General features: G+C 42.5%; 1 protein-coding gene across 1 annotated transcript in view; it reads left to right on the forward strand.

The window, feature by feature from the left end:
- The window catches only part of gipr (gastric inhibitory polypeptide receptor), a gene marked incomplete at both ends in the record, with an annotated part of 31,613 nt that extends 17,127 nt beyond the window's left edge, over nucleotides 1-14,486 (forward strand). Inside the window, 9 exons of the mRNA XM_080844979.1 lie at nucleotides 1,153-1,259; nucleotides 5,420-5,573; nucleotides 6,865-7,024; nucleotides 8,636-8,696; nucleotides 8,839-8,908; nucleotides 10,211-10,299; nucleotides 12,556-12,694; nucleotides 12,907-12,948; nucleotides 14,091-14,486. Coding sequence (XP_080701105.1) covers nucleotides 1,153-1,259; nucleotides 5,420-5,573; nucleotides 6,865-7,024; nucleotides 8,636-8,696; nucleotides 8,839-8,908; nucleotides 10,211-10,299; nucleotides 12,556-12,694; nucleotides 12,907-12,948; nucleotides 14,091-14,486 — 1,218 coding nt within the window. The remainder of the gene's footprint in view (nucleotides 1-1,152; nucleotides 1,260-5,419; nucleotides 5,574-6,864; nucleotides 7,025-8,635; nucleotides 8,697-8,838; nucleotides 8,909-10,210; nucleotides 10,300-12,555; nucleotides 12,695-12,906; nucleotides 12,949-14,090) is intronic.
- Between the last annotated feature and the right edge of the window lie 6,564 nt (nucleotides 14,487-21,050).

Consider the following 21,050-nt stretch of genomic DNA (forward strand, 5'->3'; position numbering starts at 1 on the left):
TGATGGATTGCACTCCAATCAGTGAATCAGTGCTCATTGAAGCCATTCCCAATAGCACCTGATTGTGCACATCTACAGCCCCACAGAAGAAGAAGAAGAAGAAGAAGAAGAAGAAGAAGAAGAAGAAGAAGGAAGAGGAAGTAAAGAATGAGTCGCATGTGTGGCTAGTACACTACGCAGGAGGAACACACACAGCATGCTAATGGTCAGTGCTACATGCTCAAGTAGGCGCAGACAGATTATGACAGGGTGATGGGCAGGCACGGGCTGGGCAAACGGAAAAATAAAGGGGAAGTACTGTGCGAAGTGTACAACATGAATGAACAAGGCATAACAGGAACACTACCCCCACGTCAGAACATACACAACGCAACATGGATATTTCCGGATGGAACGAGCAGGAATCAAGTACTGATTAGTAGATGATAACTAACAGTCAAGCTGAAACTGAGAAAGCAGCCAAAGGCCAAGAAAAGTATTAGGGCGAAGTACAGAGACACAGAGAGGTGCAGGAGAGATACAGAGAGGGAGAAGAGAGATGAGAGTGAGAAGAGAAAACAGAGAGGGAGAGAGAAGAGAGAAAAGAAAGAGAGGACAGAGATAAAAGAGAATATGATCATGTCAAGCTGAAAAATTAAGACATCTTGAAGACATTACCCTGAGGAACAGGAAGTGTGCTAGACGCTGAAGTATGCTAGATGCTTTGGAGTTGGATATACGTATTTACTAACTTACTTTTTCAACATGTTTAATTCAATCCCATTGATGGATAATTCCCTCACATTGTTTTATATCTTCTGCTTTTTGAATGTTCTTTCACATTGCACGTTGCAGCTTTAACAAGTGTACTCAAACAAACGCGCAATATATTTCCCACACATGCTGTAAGGACTGTGAACTTCTCTTTTATCATGACAGGGCTGTACATGCGTACACACAGTACATTGTGTGGAATATATATTGCCAGTTTGTTTGAGTACACTTGTTAAAGTGGCAACGTGCAATGTGAAAGAACATTAAAAAAGCAGAAGATATAAAACACAATATATATTGTGATATACTGTATAATTAGTAATATTATTATAAATTATATTGGGCTTACTTTAATAGTTGGCTGTGTTCTGTCTTCCACCCTTTGCTGTGTCCCCCCAGGAGAACCAGATAATTGTCCTGGCCTACTTCAGAGTGATGTACACAGTGGGCTACTCGCTCTCGCTGGCCAGCCTCTCCCTCGCCCTCATCATCCTTCTCATCTTCAGGTGAGCTCCATCATCGACCGGCCTCCAGTGTGTCCCTTATCACTGTCTTTATAAAAGGATTGGACACCTCCAGCTGAGAGTATTTACTGATTCAATTGTCTCCTAAGCAGAATGGTCCTATTGACAATGTACAAAATGGCATGCAATGACAGATGATATATCTGTTATGTCAAAGCTGTACCTGCCCCCCATTTCTCTTTGTGTATACTAGTGTCGCCGGCCTGTGTGCGTTTTCATTATTTTCATTCAATAATTTTCATTCAAATTCTGTGACTATTTCATGGTCCAGTTATATTGACTATATTGACATGTCAGTATATTGACTACTGTCGCAGTTGAATGCAAACTCACTCAACGCAAAAGTAGTTTGGATCCTGGTTAGAAAACCTCCAGGTCAAACCCTTAAATTATGAATATGAACTGCTTATACATAAATTCATACTGTATATACTCTAGTGACGTCCCAGGCATCCAGAGGAGTGGAGCTAATTGATTTTCCACAGCGCTGCAAACCTGGAGGGCTGAATGCATTGTGATGATCAGTCTCCCTCTGTGGGTGGGCCTGCCGGGTTTCCTGCTGGAGTTAATAACTTCCCATTGGTTTGGGTGTGACAGTCACACTGTCTGTATCCACAGTGGAGACACACTGTCGCCTGAGAGGAGTCCATCTCTCTCTTAAGATGCAAATAGAGAAGACAGAGTAATGAAAAGAAGCGGCCAAGTAAGACTGATGGAGGAAAGATGGGAGAGGAAAGAATTGCGAAGGATGCAGAGTGGAACGGGAATTATTTAGCCGTCAAATGATTGAAACTGCACGGGGGGAAATAGAGACTTTTGTGAGGCTTGTGCTTCATCAAAGTGAGAAATGGGGAACTGTCAGCCAGATTAAGCACAGCCTCATAGCCAGGGCACACCCTCAGTCTGTCCTATTAGCCTTTCCCTCAATCCGCTAAGACTCACGGCAAAACAAAAACTATTTGGCCAAAAAGAAGTCAACACTTGACATTACCATTCCCTTTGATGAGACTAATATCCCTAGGTAACACATTGAAATTCAAATGAAATTCATAAACAAGAACACATGAACAAGAACCTTTTTCTGTCGTGCCAGATGTCTTTGTTGACCACAAATTATGAGCTTTTACCCCAAAGTGCCTTGCAGCAGAGTATGACCATGTGCTGAAATACTGGCTTGTACTGATTACTGTACACAACCACAGATATATGTGAGGATGAACGCCCCTAATGGATATATACCCTAAGGCAGCCCTTTAATGCACCTACTATTGTAGTCAATCTCAAGCTAATGATGAGTCTCCAGGAGGTGGTTCCGGTACCATTCGGTTTCAAGCTGTACGGTTTGTGTCATTATACTGCTCCATTGGGAATTAAAAAAAGAAATAAAAGGTATCTGTGGTATAGGTGTTCCAAGACACTTGGGCATAATGAACGCGGTGGGGGTTAAGAACAGTATGAGGCACAGCAGAGAGTGGTGGTTCCCGCGTCCATTATTTTCTGTGCTCTGGGACTCCTGTCAGCCAATCAGTACTTTCCATGATGGTGGCATACATGGAATCACTTAGAGGATGCTTAGAAAGAAAAACAAGCTACACAAAGGTAGGCTGGGATGTTTTTCACTCCAGGTGCTTCTAGTTCTTCAGGTTTAGGTAGTTCTTCAGTATATATTGTTAACCCTTGATACAGCTCCTCAAGTAGGCAGCAAGATCATCTGTCCTCTTTGGCTGATGTCAATGAAATAGAGTAATTTCTTCCATGATTCAGAAGACATTGGCCCTAAAGCAGTGGCAAGGCACTAACAATGCTCAAATCATGTTGCTCTGTACCCAGGGGACACACATAGAGATGAAATGTGTACAAATTGCTTTGGATACCAGCTTCAGCTAAATTAATATGTGTAAATGGAAGACTTGAGGCTGATGTCTCAGATCAAATAGAATCCCAGTGTTCAGGCCAAACTGTCCCCGCTCACATTGTTGCAGTCTTTTGTTGTGAATAAAAGAGAAAGGATTCAAGACTTGCAATAACGACATACAGAATATCATAGGCATAACAGCTGGCAGTTACTTTGCTTTTTTTTATTTATGTGCTCTCAATTTAGTAGGGCCTGGACAAATTTATAAAAAAGCACACAGGGAAACAAAATATGTAAAGTCCACAGAAGTTGGGGACCACTGTTTATTTATCATAACCTCAGAGTAACATCATCATTATAAGCCCAGAGGCGTTCTCATTTCTTGACAACAAAACCTACGTACTGCTCCTTTACCTGGAGAATGAGTGAATCAGTCCCTCCTAGGTGGGTTTATCTGTACAGTGAGATGAGAGAGCCTGTACGGTGAGATGAGAGCACCTATATGGTGATATGAGAGCACCTGTCAGTGAGATGAGAGCACCTGTACGGTGATATGAGAGCACCTGTCAGTGAGATGAGAGCACCTGTACGGTGAGATGAGAGTGCCTGTCAGTGAGATGAGAGCGCCTGTATGGTGATATGAGAGCGCCTGTGCGGTGAGATAAGAGCACCTGTACGGTGAGATAAGAGCACCTGTCAGTGAGATGAGAGCACCTGTACGGTGAGATGAGAGCACCTGTCAGTGAGATGAGAGCACCTGTATGGTGATATGAGAGCACCTGTACGGTGAGATGAGAGCGCCTGTATGGTGATATGAGACGCCTGTATGGTGATATGAGAGCACCTGTACGGTGATATGAGAGCACCTGTCAGTGAGATGAGAGCACCTGTATGGTGATATGAGACGCCTGTATAGTGATATGAGACGCCTGTATGGTGATATGAGAGCGCCTGTGCGGTGAGATAAGAGCACCTGTACGGTGAGATAAGAGCACCTGTCAGTGAGATGAGAGCACCTGTACGGTGAGATGAGAGCACCTGTCAGTGAGATGAGAGCACCTGTATGGTGATATGAGAGCACCTGTACGGTGAGATGAGAGCGCCTGTATGGTGATATGAGACGCCTGTATGGTGATATGAGAGCACCTGTACGGTGATATGAGAGCACCTGTCAGTGAGATGAGAGCACCTGTATGGTGATATGAGACGCCTGTATAGTGATATGAGAGCACCTGTCAGTGAGATAAGAGCACCTGTACGGTGAGATGAGAGCACCTGTACGGTGAGATAAGAGCACCTGTCAGTGATATGAGAGCACCTGTCAGTGAGATGAGAGCGCCTGTATGGTGATATGAGACGCCTGTATGGTGATATGAGAGCACCTGTCAGTGAGATAAGAGCACCTGTACGGTGAGATGAGACGCCTGTATAGTGATATGAGAGCACCTGTACGGTAAGATGAGAGCACCTGTACGGTGATATGAGAGCACCTGTCAGTGAGATGAGAGCACCTGTATGGTGATATGAGAGCACCTGTCAGTGAGATGAGAGCACCTGTCAGTGAGATGAGAGCGCCTGTATGGTGATATGAGAGCACCTGTCAGTGAGATGAGAGCACCTGTCAGTGAGATGAGAGCACCTGTATGGTGATATGAGAGCACCTGTCAGTGAGATGAGAGCACCTGTCAGTGAGATGAGAGCACCTGTACGGTGATATGAGAGTGCCTGTGCGGTGAAATAAGAGCACCTGTCAGTGAGATGAGAGCAGCTGTACGGTGAGATGAGAGCACCTGTCAGTGAGATGAGAGCACCTGTACGGTGATATGAGAGTGCCTGTATGGTGATATGAGACGCCTGTATGGTGATATGAGAGGACCTGTCAGTGAGATGAGAGCAGCTGTACGGTGATATGAGAGTGCCTGTGCGGTGAGATAAGAGCACCTGTCAGTGAGATGAGAGCAGCTGTACGGTGAGATGAGAGCACCTGTCAGTGAGATGAGAGCACCTGTCAGTGAGATGAGAGCGCCTGTATGGTGATATGAGACGCCTCTATGGTTATATGAGAGCACCTGTACGGTGAGATGAGAGCACCTGTACGGTGATATGAGAGCACTTGTCAGTGAGATGAGAGCACCTGTACGGTGATATGAGAGTGCCTGTGCAGTGAGATAAGAGCACCTGTCAGTGAGATGAGAGCACCTGTCAGTGAGATGAGAGCAGCTGTACGGTGATATGAGAGTGCCTGTACGGTGATATGAGAGCGCCTGTGCCCTCCTCTGTGTTACAGGAAACTGCGCTGCACACGGAACCTCATCCACACCAACCTGTTTGCCTCCTTCATCTTGAGAGCCGTGTCCATCCTCACACGAGACGCACTGCTCACCAGAGACACGCCCGAATTCAGGGACAACAGGGACGTGTCCAACGTGCTGAGTGACAAGGTGAGGACACACTCAAACACACACACACACACACACACACACACACACACACATACAGGGCATACATGCACACACATCCTATGGACACACATATACCCATAATGAGTTGAAGGACAACAAGGACATGTTCAGCATGCTGAGCAACTACGTGAGGACACTCATACACACACACACACACACATAGATTTGGACTACAGAGGTGTGTCAAAAACAAGTACACACACACACACAGTGCAAAGACATTAATATGGACACACACACACACACACACACACACACACACACAGAGCAAAGGAACAAGAGCAATATGTGCAATGTGCTCAAGAACAATGTAAGGTGAAACACACACACCCATGGCATACACACTAAAATGGACACACACACACACACACACACACACACACACACATAGCCAATATTTGCCAAAAGCACTAGGCAATCCCTCCATAAAGCCCTTCCTGGGTTGCACATCAATATACTTGATCCTAGTGGTATTCAGTATGAGCCGCTCTACTGTACGACCACGGACAGACCTTTGAAAAACCTAATAATCCTGATCCTCCCAAACCAGCAGTGTCTCACCACAGTCAGCGGTCTGCCAGCTGTACTCTCCCAGCTCTTAGGGGTACAAACCGCTCTATTCACTCACTCAGAATGGGACTCAGGCAGGCTAAGTGTTTATCCTCTATCGCTCACAAACCAGCGCCCATTCAAAAGGAAGAGCTGTTGTCAATACTGTACTCTGTTGAGGTAAGCACATGGTACAGAGAGATTTCCGGCTGAATTGATGTGAAGGTAACTTTAAGAATCCTGTACATGAAATGAACAAATGTCACACATGCCAATCAGTGGCGGGGACCAGGGCAAGGGCACACTCAAAAGAGGCTGGCACTAGCAGGCACATACTGGGTTTCCATTAGCATGGGAAGTGTGTGAATTGTCTAACATGGGTGCTGAAAAGCAAAGACTTGTCACACATTCTCTCTCTATTACACACACTCCCTCTCTCTATCTCTCACACATGCCAATCCAAGGCAAAGGGCAAGCAGTGCGCTAGCAGACACAACGGTGCATTTAAAGTCAAATCACATTCAGTGCGTTCTGGTTTCAAGGCTTGTACAGCGAATTACAGTGCCCAACACATTCAGCTCATTCACCCCACACCAAGCCATTTGGCAGGCACGCTCCATGTCAAGGTCAAATGGCATGAAGCCATTTCTTTAAAAAAAAAAAAAAAAACTGATCTCTGTCCTGAGATTTCACTCTTGACCCTTGACCCTTGACCCCTCAGGCTCTGTCGGGGTGCCGCGTGGCCCAGGTGCTGATGCAGTACTGTGTGGGGGCCAACTACTACTGGCTACTGGTGGAGGGCCTTTACCTGCACAACCTGCTGGTGCTCATGGTCTTCTCAGAGAACAGCTACTACTGTGGGTACCTCGTCATTGGCTGGGGTGAGTGCATGCACACACACACACACACACACACACACACACACACACACTGACATACGTGCATGCAAACACACACACACACACACATGCAGCACACACACACACATGCGTGCATGCAATCACAACAGACAAACACAAGAACACTAACACACACAGATAAACTCATGAACACACACAGATAAACTCATGAACACATATTAATGCACATATAAACTCATGAACACATATGCACATGCACAGATAAACTCATGAACACATATGAACGTGGTTTAAAATGGTTCGGTGAAATCTTTGCTAACCAGCCAGATGCCTCAAACACAGACTGTTGTTAATGGCATGGTTTCAACAAACACAAAAAAATCACTCTTAAATGTTTGGTGTATATGGCTTTGGAAAAATCTTTGAGAATTCTTGAAATGACCGTTATTAAAAGGTTTCTTTTAACCGGTTTAGGGAAATCTCTGATAATCCTTCAGATCCATCAGTCACACAATAGGCAAACACTCTACCATTCATTTCAGCGGGAATTAAGAGGGATGGAAAATGAAAAGAATAACAGGGGGCATTGCAACCATTTATAAAAGAGCACTGCATGAGATCAGGACAGACGTGTCAGGGTTGGACTGGGGTCGATACCTTCACAAGTGCTGGGAGCAGAAGAGGCACTGAAAAACAGGCTGAATAAAGAAGAAAATAAAGAAGAAATAAAGAAAGAAAGAAGAAAATAAAACGTGTACTTATGCAACCACACAACAAACAAATAAAATAACTGAATGAAAGTCATTCAGCAATGGAAAGGCCATCAATGCAATTTTTACCTCAAGCAGGGAGCTCTTATTTCACTGACCCTAAAATGAATGACTTTCATGGACAATACTTACTGTCGCTCTTCTGAAAGAGAATAACCTGAGGCTTAGAAGGGGAGACAGCAGTGCACATGATATTCATTCTGAAGTACTGAATAGGAATCAGTGATGTGGTAAATCCTTTATCTTGACCTGACACCTTGACAGTGCATGTCATATGCACACAGTTTCACAATGGTGGTGTACAAAAGGTGGTGTATAGTCGCCTCATTTTGGAAATGTAGTCTATACAGAGGATGTTCGAGTACACATGGACACAAACACCTACACACACACACACACACACACACACACACACACATACACAAGAGCGTGCATGGATGATATTTAATCAGTGAACCCTTACCCAGTCACTGTGTCTAATGCATCTAATGCTGCTAATTGAGCCTACCAATATGACACCACACGGCTCGTCCACAAATATAACATCTTCAACTGATCTCCATCGAGAAAGAGTACCTGTGCTTATGTACCTCAACCAGTAGAGTGAAGTGTTTACAACACCTCCAAGGTCATGATCTAGACACTCAGGGAACATGCATACCGTAAAAATGTACAAATGTAAATGAGAAAATAGACATATGAAATAAATAACTGAATCCATACTGAACACATTACAGGGTTCCTGCAGTAATGGTGGAAGCTGTAAGCGATTAGCAATTTTTTCCCAACATTAGCATGTAATAACCTCTCTGGCAGTGTGCTGATAACATTGATTCATTTCCTCCCTTATGCTACTACGCAGGGACTCCTGTGCTATTCGTGGTGCCCTGGATTGTTATGAGATACTTATATGAAAACACCAGGTGAGACTTCAACTGTTTAAATTGGACGTAGTTTCTGTCTGAGCTTGATTCGATTGGCCGTAATCTGATTACACACGCTGTTATGTTTCCGTGTCATGTTGTCCGTGTAACTAACCCACGTTAACTTCATAATTTGGGCCAGGTGTTGGGAAATCAATGAAAACATGTCATACTGGTGGATCATTCGGACGCCTATCCTTCTGGCTATTTTGGTGAGTGACTGAGACGGAGTCTGGAGGATTAGGGAAGAGAGTGTGTTCTTTTTGTGACAAGTCTGCACATACCTGTATAAGGTCTGCATAGAAATATGTCTGTGTGTATGTGTGTGTGTGTGTGTGTGTGTGTGTGTGTCTGTCTGTCTGTGTGTGTGTGTGTGCATTGAGTGAAAGTATGAGTTCTAAAAGAAGAGAGTGTGTTCTTTGTGTGACAATTCTGCTTGTCTTTTTTGGTTCCGAGTAGTGTGTATGTTTGTGCACGTACATGTATATTTAGGTCTGTAAAGTAATGTGAGTGTGTGTGTGTGTGCTTGCGTGTGAAAGTGTGAGTATAGATTTAGATCTTCTTGTAATATTCTGCTGTGTGTGTGCACGCGTGTATATGAGCATTCATGAGAGTGTGTGTTTATGTGTATATGTGTGTATTCATGGAATGACCTTTGAATGTACAAATGTAAAAATGAATATACAAACAGCACCAGGGACTTTGCCACAGCTGTCATGGATTGAAAAGTCACAGAAATGACTGAAAAAGTGTGTATGTTTGAGTGTGTGTGTGTGTGTGTGTTTGTGTGTGTGTGCGTGTGATTGTGTCAGCCTGCCTGTGTGTATTGTTTTAGCCATCTCTCTGAGTGACTGTGACAGTATCCTAAACAGGACATATCCTGTGACTAAAGGCATGACTTTGTGTGTGTGTGTGTGTGTGTGTGTGTGTGTGTGGTATGTCTGTGTTTGTGTGCAAGTGAGTCTGTGTGTGTTTGAGTACAGTGAGTCTGTTTGTCTGTGTGCATGTGTGTTATTGTGTTCCATGGGTGCATGCATTTATATGTGCATGTGTGTGTGTTTGTGTGCATGCGTGCATCTCCGTAACTCTCCCTCATCATTCACTCAGACAAAAGTGAAGGCATGACTCATGCTGATCTGTGTGTGTGTGTGTGTGTGTGTGTGTGTATGTGTGTGTGTGTGAGAGAGAGAGAGAGAGAGAGAGAGATGGGCTTGTGCTCTTAACCATGGCTTCTGTTGAACCATTAAACTAATGCCACCAGGGGAAATAAAGCTTAAAATATCTATCAGACTCAGACAATGTGGACTTTATCCTTCCGGCCAATCATGCTTCTGATGAGTCAACTCTAAACGTCAATGTCTCTTCCTTTCTCTTGTCTCATCTCTCCCTTCCCCTCTACTTTTTGTGCTTTCTCTCTTTTCTCTCTCTCTCTCTCTCTGACACAGGTCAACTTCTTCATATTCATGAGGATCATCCTAATTCTGTGCTTTCTCTCTTTTCTCTCTCTGACACAGGTCAACTTCTTCATATTCATAAGGATCATCCTAATTCTCATCTCCAAATTGAAAGCCCACCAAATGCGATACACTGATTACAAGTTCAGGTAAGAGGACCTCTGCTTCTTTATGTTCACACACACACACACATGCATACACACGCATACACACACACACACACACACACACACACACACAGTTCAGGTAAGAGGACTTATGCGCTCCCTCAGTCTCTGTTTCTTTGACTTCATTGCCAAATCTATGACACTAGCTGTCAGGAAAATCCAGTTCCAGAATTACAATTAGACAAATCCAGACAATTTATCTACCAGAGCTCGACCAGCATATCTCTGCCTCACAGGAGTCTCCTCTTCTGCATTTAGACCTACTGTTCATCACTCAGGGCTACGATGATTAATGCATTTCCTCTAATGTTAACGGCATTCACCCACGTTTTTTGGAACTCCTGCAGGTTGAGATATAACATACAGCTGGTAAAATAAGTATTGAACACGTCACCATTTTTCTCAGTAAATATATTTATAAAGGTGCTTTTGAGATGACATTTTCACCAGCTGTTGGTCTTATTTTTGTGCAAATGCTCATTTCAAGCCAAAAAAGAAATCAATAATAGCTGTATATAAAAATCTATAAATATAAAATAGTGGGTGAAATGAGAGGCTTTTATGTTCCTGTGGAGTTGCAGAGAGGTTTTATTTTTATCCTCCGACTCCTAATCCCATGGGCCTCCAGGGTAGGAGGTATTTGAGGAAGTCATCCCCATCAACTGTGCCTAATCTTCAGATGCAAATGTGGCCCTGAGTGGGTCCCTACCACACAAGGCTCTCTGATAAGAGGCAGATGGCAGGAAAGCAGCGCTGGGAGAAGCTGCTGCACCACTGGGAGTGGGAGAAAGAGGGTGAATGATAGAGAAGCAAGTCAGAAAAAGAAAGAAAGACATCAAAACGGAAATTCTGAAAGAGAGGGAAAGAAAAAAATTGACAAAAACAGAGAGCCGTGGAAAGAAAGATAGCGCTTCCCAGGGTTGCAATGGTCATTGAAATTCACATTCGGCAAAACACAACATCCCAACATCTCCTACCATTCATATGCTGATGATACCCAGCTTTACCTTTCCATCTCCTCTGATGACCCCAGTCCGGTAAATGACCTCACTATAATAATATCTCCGACATTAAAAATTGGATGGCCCAAAATTCTCCTAGGCTAAATGATGCCAATACAGAGATTATGGTTGTAGGTTGCTAAGTGTGTTTGTTTGTTGTTTTAGATAATTGAATGTCTTCTCTGCACTCAAAGCACATTGTGCTATATAAATAAACTTGAACTTGAACTGGCGCCAGTTTATCAGAGGAAATTACACAGATTTGTCATAAATCAGAAGCAAGTGACCAGAAAGAGCAATGCTTGAAATCTATTTTCCATTATTCAAATGAAGTATTAGCTAGATTATATAATTGTGTGCTATTTGGAAAGAACGATAACACAGAGGAAATGTGTATAAATCCCTTAATGATATTTGTCGTACTGGCCTATCTTCAACATTTAGTCTCGCAAGGCTTACATATGTACCTTTATCACTTTTATAGACGCCTGTGAATGCATTTAATTCATAACATTCTTTTACAGTCATGCAGGGTTATTCATATTCAATCATAACATCATCTCGTTTGTCTCTTCTAGGAGTCTACTGACTATATTTTTTCTTATTTATATAAAATAGTTTAATTAGTTAGATAACATTTTTGTTATATTTTTATTTTGGCTACCATAAGGCCATTTTGTCTTTATCCAGATGTATTTTAGGTTGGCTACTGTAAGTCCTCTAAAAATCATGACTCATGACTGTTTCTACTGACAGTATATATATATATATATATAAGGCTCAAGTCGGCCATCCCACGTTGTAGAAGGTAGGTTGAGGTTGGTGGTTAAGAGGGAAAACACACGGCGCATGAGATGGTGGCATTCTTTCAATAACAACTATATTTATTAACCTGGGTATTTAGAAACCCCAAAACATACCAAATGAACAAACAGCAAGAAGACTAGGCACAAATCTGTAACCACGCATCTAGCTTACAGCTTTGTCTATGTGCCAGTGTCTTTCCTCTCCAGCCTGTCCAAATCTCTCCCCTCAATGAGGCACTCTTTAAATAAGGCAGCCGATGGAAGGGATGCTGTATGTTTATTCTGTGTCTGTGTGATGCCCCTCGGTCTTGTAATTTTGTCCATGTCTGCTCTGAGTGAGACTATGGGGATGTCTTTAGCTAGGTGCGTGTTCTTTAGATGGGATGTTGTACGTTCATTCTGAGTCTGACGGATGCCACTCTGTCCTGCAGGTTGGCCAAGTCCACTCTGACCCTCATCCCACTGCTGGGCATCCATGAGGTGGTGTTTGCCATCATGGCAGAAGAGCAGACTGAGGGAACACTCAGGAACATCAACCTGTTCTTCGAGCTCTTCTTCAACTCCTTTCAGGTAGAAGGATTAAGGCCAAAAGGAACTAGCCTGTGTGTGTGTGTGTGTGTGTGTGTGTGTGTGTGTGCTTATGCGTGAGTGTGACTGTGAGTGTGTGTGTGTGCACGTGCATGTGTGATTGTCTTTGTGTGTACGTGGATGCAATTTCCATGACAAACCATGACAGAAGTGTAAAGTAAGATAGCCTTCTTTCTATGTTTCTCTCCTCAAAGGGTTTTCTTGTGGCCATTCTGTACTGCTTTGTAAACAAAGAGGTAAGTGAGCCATGCAATGAACGACGACAGCGTCATACATACATATGTTCACACACACGGTCGAACAGACACACACATTCATAGAAACACTTAAGAGACACACACACACACACACACACACACCCACAGACACCCCCCACATACACAAGTGCACACACAACCACTACACATGCACAGAAACGCTCACACACAGACACACACACACACACACACACACACACACACACACACACACACACACACACACACACACACACACACACACACACACACACACACACACACACACACACACACACACACACACACACACACACACACACACACACACAGAAAGAGAGATTGCTGCTGTCTTAATCTTTCCAGTGTGACAGAAATTGACCATCCCAGGTCTTGCCTCCTCTAGTATTCCTCTGTTCACCCTGTCACCACTGCTGCTACTCCCTGCATCTCCCTGCAAGGTCACACTAATGTCAGACAGAACCACAGGGATGGGAATGGATTTTGAATCTGAATGTGCCTAAGAGGGACAGCACTGGCCTGCAGCACTGGCCCCTGCAGCTGCAGTAATCCACTGCTGTGATTAGCACTAGCACTCTGGCCCCTGCAGCTGCAGTAATCCACTGCTGTGATTAGCACTAGCACTCTGGCCCCTGCAGCTCTCCTGCTGCAGATAAGACTGAGGGTTTCATAGACATGACACGTTATGTTCTCATCAGGAAATGCAAATGTGGCCAACCCTGAGAAACTGTGCTGAAGTCTTCATATGTAATCTCCATTGATGACAAATGTAGATGAGTGTGGTCATGGTCTGTTTTCTAGAGGTTGATGTCTTGATGTTGTTGGGGTCTGTGGGGAGTAAGTAACAACTCAAAACTTTTCTCCACACAGTGCTTGTCTTATCGAAAGTTTGTTTTTGGTTTATGTTAGGAATAATCTCCGGGATTTGATTAATTAAGGCATGGTGGCTTTTTGTCTCAGAGAAGGGTAGCTTTGGCACATTGAAAGACGTATCAAATTTCACATATCCATGACAGAAACACTTGAAAGAAATAATACAAAAAAAACACATGTACAATTCTGATCGAAGATTCTATACAAAACGCTCCTCATGTTTTCGACTCCTCTCCTTTTCTTTGCAGGTCCAATCAGAGATCAAGAAGAAGTGGCAGCGATGGCGGCTCGGCATCAGCGTGCTGGACGACCTGCGCAACACGTGCAGCCACACCCCTCAGGGCGGCGCCATCACCGGGCACCTCTGCCACCACAACCCCCGCTGCCAGCCAGACTGCGCCCAGGGCTCCGGCACCGACCCCCAGCCCCTCGCCACCCAACCCTCCCAGCTCAACAACCACCACCATCACCACCCGGGAGCTAAGAAAGGGAAGGCATACTGCTACATCTCTGCCCGCAAGCAGACAATGAACGGCCTGGATGGGCAAGTGACGGGCGATGGAGGCGGAGGAGAAGGGGAAGGAGGAGGAGGAGGAGGAGGAGGAGGGGATGGGGCGGTGAGGTACTCAGAGAGTTACTGCTGACCTCATACCTGGCCTTACCCCACACCACACCTGGACAGCAGGTGACCCTGGATTTATGCCAACATTTACCACAGGAGTTTATGTGAAAATGAATGAGAGAGGTACACACACACACACACACACACACACACACACACACAGACAGAACCACAGACATCATATCTGTGAGCTCAGTTCATCATTTGGATAGATGATTTTGTCCAGGAGTGATGAACATGAAGGAGCATCAGATCTCAAGGCCAGAACCACACCAGAACTGGGCCAGATCTGATCCGAGGTCAGCTGCCATCAGGGTGGAGTTATGATGTTGATCTTCATCATGGATTATCAGAGACATGGAGGAACAGCTGCAGCAGCTGTCCTTTGACCTCCATTTACAAGGAGACTTCAGTCGGATACCCGAAGGGTTATGATAATAGTGAGTGACGTGAGATATCACAAGAGGAGTTTTGTATGCAAAAAAAGATCAGAGAATGGGGCTTTTGTGAGACGAGGAGCTGATCTGAGGAGGGATGACTGACATCTGGTCAGTCAGGAGATAAGCTATGCACTGTGGGACTCTGGGTTGACAGACAAGTGGTCACAAGTGCAATCATCCCATGTGACCTTGGACAGTTTTTGTTGCATCCAAACGTAGAAGAGGAGGAAAGATGAAGAGTGTATACTGTATATGGCAACGCCTCTGATTTCCTGCCCGGGTTTGGATGGCTGTTGTTGAAATTCTACCTCTCTTTGTTTTTTTGTGGACTACAATAAATGGACAATGCTGTGCCAACCTGAATCAGGTGGCAGATACTGTTCAATCAAGTGGTTTGCTTGCATGATGATGACTTTGATGGAGTTGATGTAGATTTTTTACTATTTGAGTACAGACGAAAAGAAAATGAGGAATGTTGTGTCCAGGCCTTTGCAAAAAAAGGCCCTTCACAACAAATGTACACACACACACACACACACACACACACACACACACACACACACACACACACACACACACACACACACACACACACAAACTTACAGCCCAGAATGTAAATGTACCGTATATAGAAATATAAACAACAAATTCCACCTCTTTGATCTTAGCATTTGACCATGCCCTTTTCAGAGTGCTGTGTAGGCTGTGGCTCTGAGCAATGGCTTTCATCTACAGAGCTACATGAATTTGCTTAAGTGATAGCATTTTTCGTAAAGGCAGTATTAACATGGTATTGCTTCACTAAAAGCATAGTTATCAAAAGTGAGAGCCACTATTCACAAAGGCAGTTTTAAGAGGGTCCATTCCGGTAAAAATTGTCCCTGGAGATGCCTGATTAAATTTGCTGTTTTATCTAAAAACACTCACTCACATCAGGTCTGTGATATATCAAATGAGAGAGTGCATCAGCTATTTCTAGCATTGTTTAAAGACCCTCCCCCCATTGAAAATCAAGTTTTGTACCTTGTTCACAATGTTTTTCTATGATTCACAACATATCGTGAGCAAAATAAGCTGTCAGTGCCACCTTGGAACTATAGTGCACTAATGTCAGGAATTAGACAGCCTGGGTGTCATATGACACAGAACTAAAGAACCAATCCCGTCAACTTTACTGTCAGGAGGGAGGGGTTCCAAAATGTTTCTCCCTAAGTACACATCTGGATGTTTATTAATGTATTATTTTAATCTTCTAAACCAGAGCTGGCGATCAGAACTAAAGTTTGTATAACATTAGCAAGACACTATTAGCCGTTTGATTACGTCGTCAAGCCATGCAGATAGATAGAGGCTGTGTTAATTTTTTCATTCAAAAAATATATATTTTAAAATCTAGGAACAGAGATGAGTTTTGAAGGGTTAAATCAATGCCCTAACATGGACTTTAATAGGGTCTGTGAAAAGAGAATTCATCCAGTGATCCATGTGGTTTCCCAGCACCTCTGCTGCAGAATATCATACCGTGGAACGCTTCATCGTCTGAAGGCTTTGGCAATCCTGGGATCTTCTTCGTTCAACATCAGTTTATTCAATGGAGAATACAATAGTCACTCTTAATTTGGGCCAAGGTGACTTTCCTCAGTAAAGTGAGCCTTGTCTATGGAGAGTGTTTAAAGTGGCTGAAATAGCTGGCATTCTGAGTGACCTCTGATTGAGACACTATGAGAAGAGCCTGTATCTTTTATTGGGAAATGCAAGAGACATGAGGGTGTGAATGTAAAATTGCAGATGAGGGTGTCAAATCGCTTTGAGGAAAAAATGGCTTGGATGAGTGCAATTTCATATTGATCTTTTATTTAATGGCTATTTTGTTTTGTTGTTGATGTTGTTGTTGTTATTTGGTCTGACCACTGCATTTCCATTGTAAGCTGCTAATTTCTACAGTGCCATTTTTGTTCTATTGTAAGAGTTTGACAGCAGATAAAAACAGCTGCTTTTTTTGACATATCAACGAGCCTCCAAAGATTGCTTATCTGCTGCGGCCTGCCAGGCTTCTCTGAGGTAGGACTCATTCCACAGTGACCTTCATAGAGTAAAACTCAAAGAGGGACACCGCTCCTTCTCTCAGTGTGTGTGGAGCGCAGGCTGTACAAAGTAAATGTCAAATCAGTTTAAGGTTATATGTAAAATGCCTATATGTGTGATAGTCTATTATGTTTATTTAATATCTTATATGAGTTGTCTGTAAATCTCTTCCTTTGAGCATTTTTATTTGAGTTTGAGTTTTTTGTGCTTTGGGGGCTTCTCTGTGATTTATTTGACGTCCAGGGTGTGTAGGACAGCATTACTTTTCTGGTGGAAAATACAATAAGAGGTAAGAGGGACTATGACTAAAAATGTGAGCAGCTTCTTGAATTCCAGTCAAGCTCAGTCGAGAAAGAACAAAATACACAGATGGTCTTTTTTTTCCTACACGATGGCTCCCGTTGTCCAATCCACTGTAATCAGTCAATCAAAATGGGAGATGAGGAATCATTGATTCATTCTCAGAATGTCTAATCGATCTGGCGAAGAGTATAGTAGAGCCATTACATTCCCCTCAATTCCATTAATCCACCATCTAGGCTTAGGCTACCTGCAGTAAATGAAATTCAGAACAACTCACTCCCTCCAGTTTTTTGCGATTCGCAAATTTATAGCAAAATCCACAAAATGATTGCCGCTTCTTCTGGCCTCCTGATGGTGGTATAGGGTTATGCACAGTCTGTCTAAACCACTGGAGTCAGGTGTGTGATGGAGTTAGTTAGCTTGGCATTAGACATTTGTTTACGTTCATAACATAGTTTTATCTATAAATGTTCTCATTAAAGGTTAAATGAACTACCTGCACACGCTATTCTTCTTAAAATATTTATTATATAGTAGTTTTTTGTTTTTATCTTAATAGTGTTCAAACTTGATATTAAACTTGAGGCATATTGTTGCGTCCAACTGATTATTATTTCAAAATAAAAGCCCGTTCCTAAATTCATGCATGAGCCTATTGAAGGGTAAATTTAGTGAGTAGAATGTCAACTAAGTAAGGCAAGGAATGGTCAACACATTTTGGATAACTAGGTTTTCTATTCAGTTTCATTTATAAATAGTACAGGAATACTCATGATAACTGTTCTAAATGTTCCCAAGAACTTGAGCGTTCACAGGGTCAAAAAAAACTTTTCATGACATTTTATTTTTAACTTAATTTCAATAACATTCTCGTATGAATGAAATGGCCTTATCAATTTGTGTGTGAAAGCTCACAGAAATGCGTGAAATCAGATGACACATCTAAAATGAGTGTTCTTATGTATCCATTGCATTAAAAATGAAGACATAAGAAAACACAAAAACTAAATATATTAAAATATGAATTCAAAACATATAAAAAAAAACTAAAATACTCAAATAGATCATATGTACGATGTCAGGGATTTTCATCTCTCATTCATTTTGTTTCTATATGTGGTATTGACGTGGGGTATAAAGACACAAAAAGTGCACAGTTCCACAGACATTAAAAAAAAAAAGATAAAAAGCGAATGCCTGGAGGGACTGGCCACTCAGAAGTAGCCTGGGGATTGTATGAAGGCATGGATAGCATCACAGAAGAGTCCCCTAATCCAAATGAGCACAAACAACAAAACCACTGGGGCTCTCAATCCCATCACATCTCATTCCCATCTCAGTTCAACTGTCTCTATCTCAAATTAAACATCACATCATTAAACAAAACATCATAATTTGTGCTTAACCCGTTCATTTTGAAATGTATACATAATTAAGTATAAAGCCTCTATTGGTCTTGAAGTTTCAATCTATTCACAACACATGGACTGGCATCTTTAAAACATAAAAAGACATTAATCAGAGTGCGTAGAATTATGTTTGGCCTCCTGTTTTATGGGAGATCTGCAACAAAATGTAGCATTTAGAAAAAAAGGTGATATTAAAAACGAGTTCTTCAAGCTGGACATTTCTATTGGCACACAGCACAGACACTGTGTCTAGTGTACACAAAGAGCACTGCAGTTAAGCCTATGTACTCAGTGTGTTTGCTGTGCTCATCAAGCATCCAGCTTCTCTCTAAAGTTCACTCTGCTCTTTATTTTCCTCCCATTAAGGGTGGTATCCAGGAGCCTAACGAATCTTTGTCTCCCTGAAATAGGAAGACAAATTATTTAAATCCGAAGACTGAAGCTCTGCTTGAAAGCCTGAAAAAAAAGAACCAATAACTGCAGTAATTTCCTTTCTAATAGGAATAGGCCATCAATGCGGTGGCACATTAACTGAATCTTGTGTCCACAGAGCTCTGGATGCCAATTATTTTCCTTTCTACTGGGGGTATTATACCTTACTAAAAGCCTTACAAAAGATTCAGTACAGGAAACACACTTAAGTCCTCCATGAGACATTTCACTTCATGGTGTGTTGTTGGCAACTTGCATTGATGTGGTTCTGTTCTGTATAATTTAGGAAAATAGTGTGTGCAGTTGCTCTTCTATATCTGTCTGTTCGTTATCCATTGACTCCCCTGTAGTTGTGGTACATTGCGTAGCTCTGGGCTGGCAACGTGTTTTTGTTGCCTGTTAAAACCTGTTAAGAATTGTCACAACTGTATTGTTGCACATTATTTTTAACTTTTGATTGTTAATAAATTATTTTAGTACATTAATTCATTTCTTGTGTCTGATTACTCTATTTTTTCAAATAATTATAACTGAAGGGACCTGGGGTTAAAATCGGAATGTAAGCTATACCTCATTAAGTTAGGATACACAGTTGTTATGACAGTTGTTGTTATGACAACCTGTCACCCCAGACATTTAGTCCATGACTGGAAAAAGGCTGACATTTGAAAGAGACTATTTCAGTCAGTAGATCTATGCAGAAGCTAACTTCATATACAAATGATATTGCCGAAAGAGTTAATTAGTGGAACATTATTGGTTAACCCCAGGAAGACTGCCATACTACAATGTGAGAGGGGGTTTATACTTTTAAGGTATGTTATAAAGTAGTGTTTGTATGGTCATGTGAAGGATACACGACATGTTGTTGTTGCTGCTGGTGTTTGCAAGGAGAGTCTTTTAAGGAAAACCCAGGGGCGGACTGGCCTACGGGGATATCGGGGGAATCACCAATTGGCCCACCCTCTGACATCGCCGGCACATCTAAGTATTTTTCATACTACACAGAACACGTATAATTTACTCAAAAATGTTCTGAAGTGTCTTCGGAAGTCTAACATATGAAAAGATCTCCACCTTATTAATGAACGGCTGAAAATGGGTTCTTACACAGCCAAAGTGTTCTCAGCTGTGCGGATTGAGGATGAGGATTCTTAAATTGAACGCACGTTCTCTTGCACCTGGATTTGCATACATACACGCCCCGCCAGGGGACACAACCGTAGTGCCGTGTGCAGTCAGCCCTTCTAACATGGAGTGGCCCTGTGGGGCATCTGTTTTTTTTTGTTGAGGAATTGCGCTTAAGGAATTGCGTTCTGAAATTCTGGTCTAAATTCAAAACTAATCCCAGATGAGAAAACTTTCATGAATGCCCTAAAACATTGTGTTATTCTTCTGAACTGAGTTCGGGAATGAGGCTCATGTTTTCCATCTTCTTTACTCATCTAATCTCTTCCGTCAGTCTAACTTTGTTTTAGGTGTTATTAAATGTCAATCACTCTAGCCTACATTTTATTTAATGTATTCTAATTCTTTGTGGCCTTTCCCATTTATTGTATATGTAAGCACATTGAGTTGCATAAATAAATAAATAAATAAAGTTGCTTTGCCTTGCCTACTCAACACTTAAGTCACATGACTCGCAGACAAAGTTGTTTTTGAGAGTGAGAGCATGTCATCAGCACCAAAACGTAAAGGTGGAGTTTAAAAGCTTAGAGAGAAAAAGAAAAGATGTCTGGAGGAAGATGCATCAAAATAATAAAAAAATATTTGGGAAACCACCAACTGATACGAAGGTAAGTTGTTTTGTTTACTTGGCCAATGTAAGCTTGCTTTTCACAGATGAGGTAACGTTCCGAAAAGCTATCCTACCAAACGTTAGGTACATAAATGTCCAAAATTGAGACCGTTATGACC

The sequence above is a fragment of the Sprattus sprattus genome (genome assembly GCF_963457725.1).
Source record: "Sprattus sprattus genome assembly, chromosome: 9".
Taxonomy (NCBI): domain Eukaryota; kingdom Metazoa; phylum Chordata; class Actinopteri; order Clupeiformes; family Clupeidae; genus Sprattus; species Sprattus sprattus.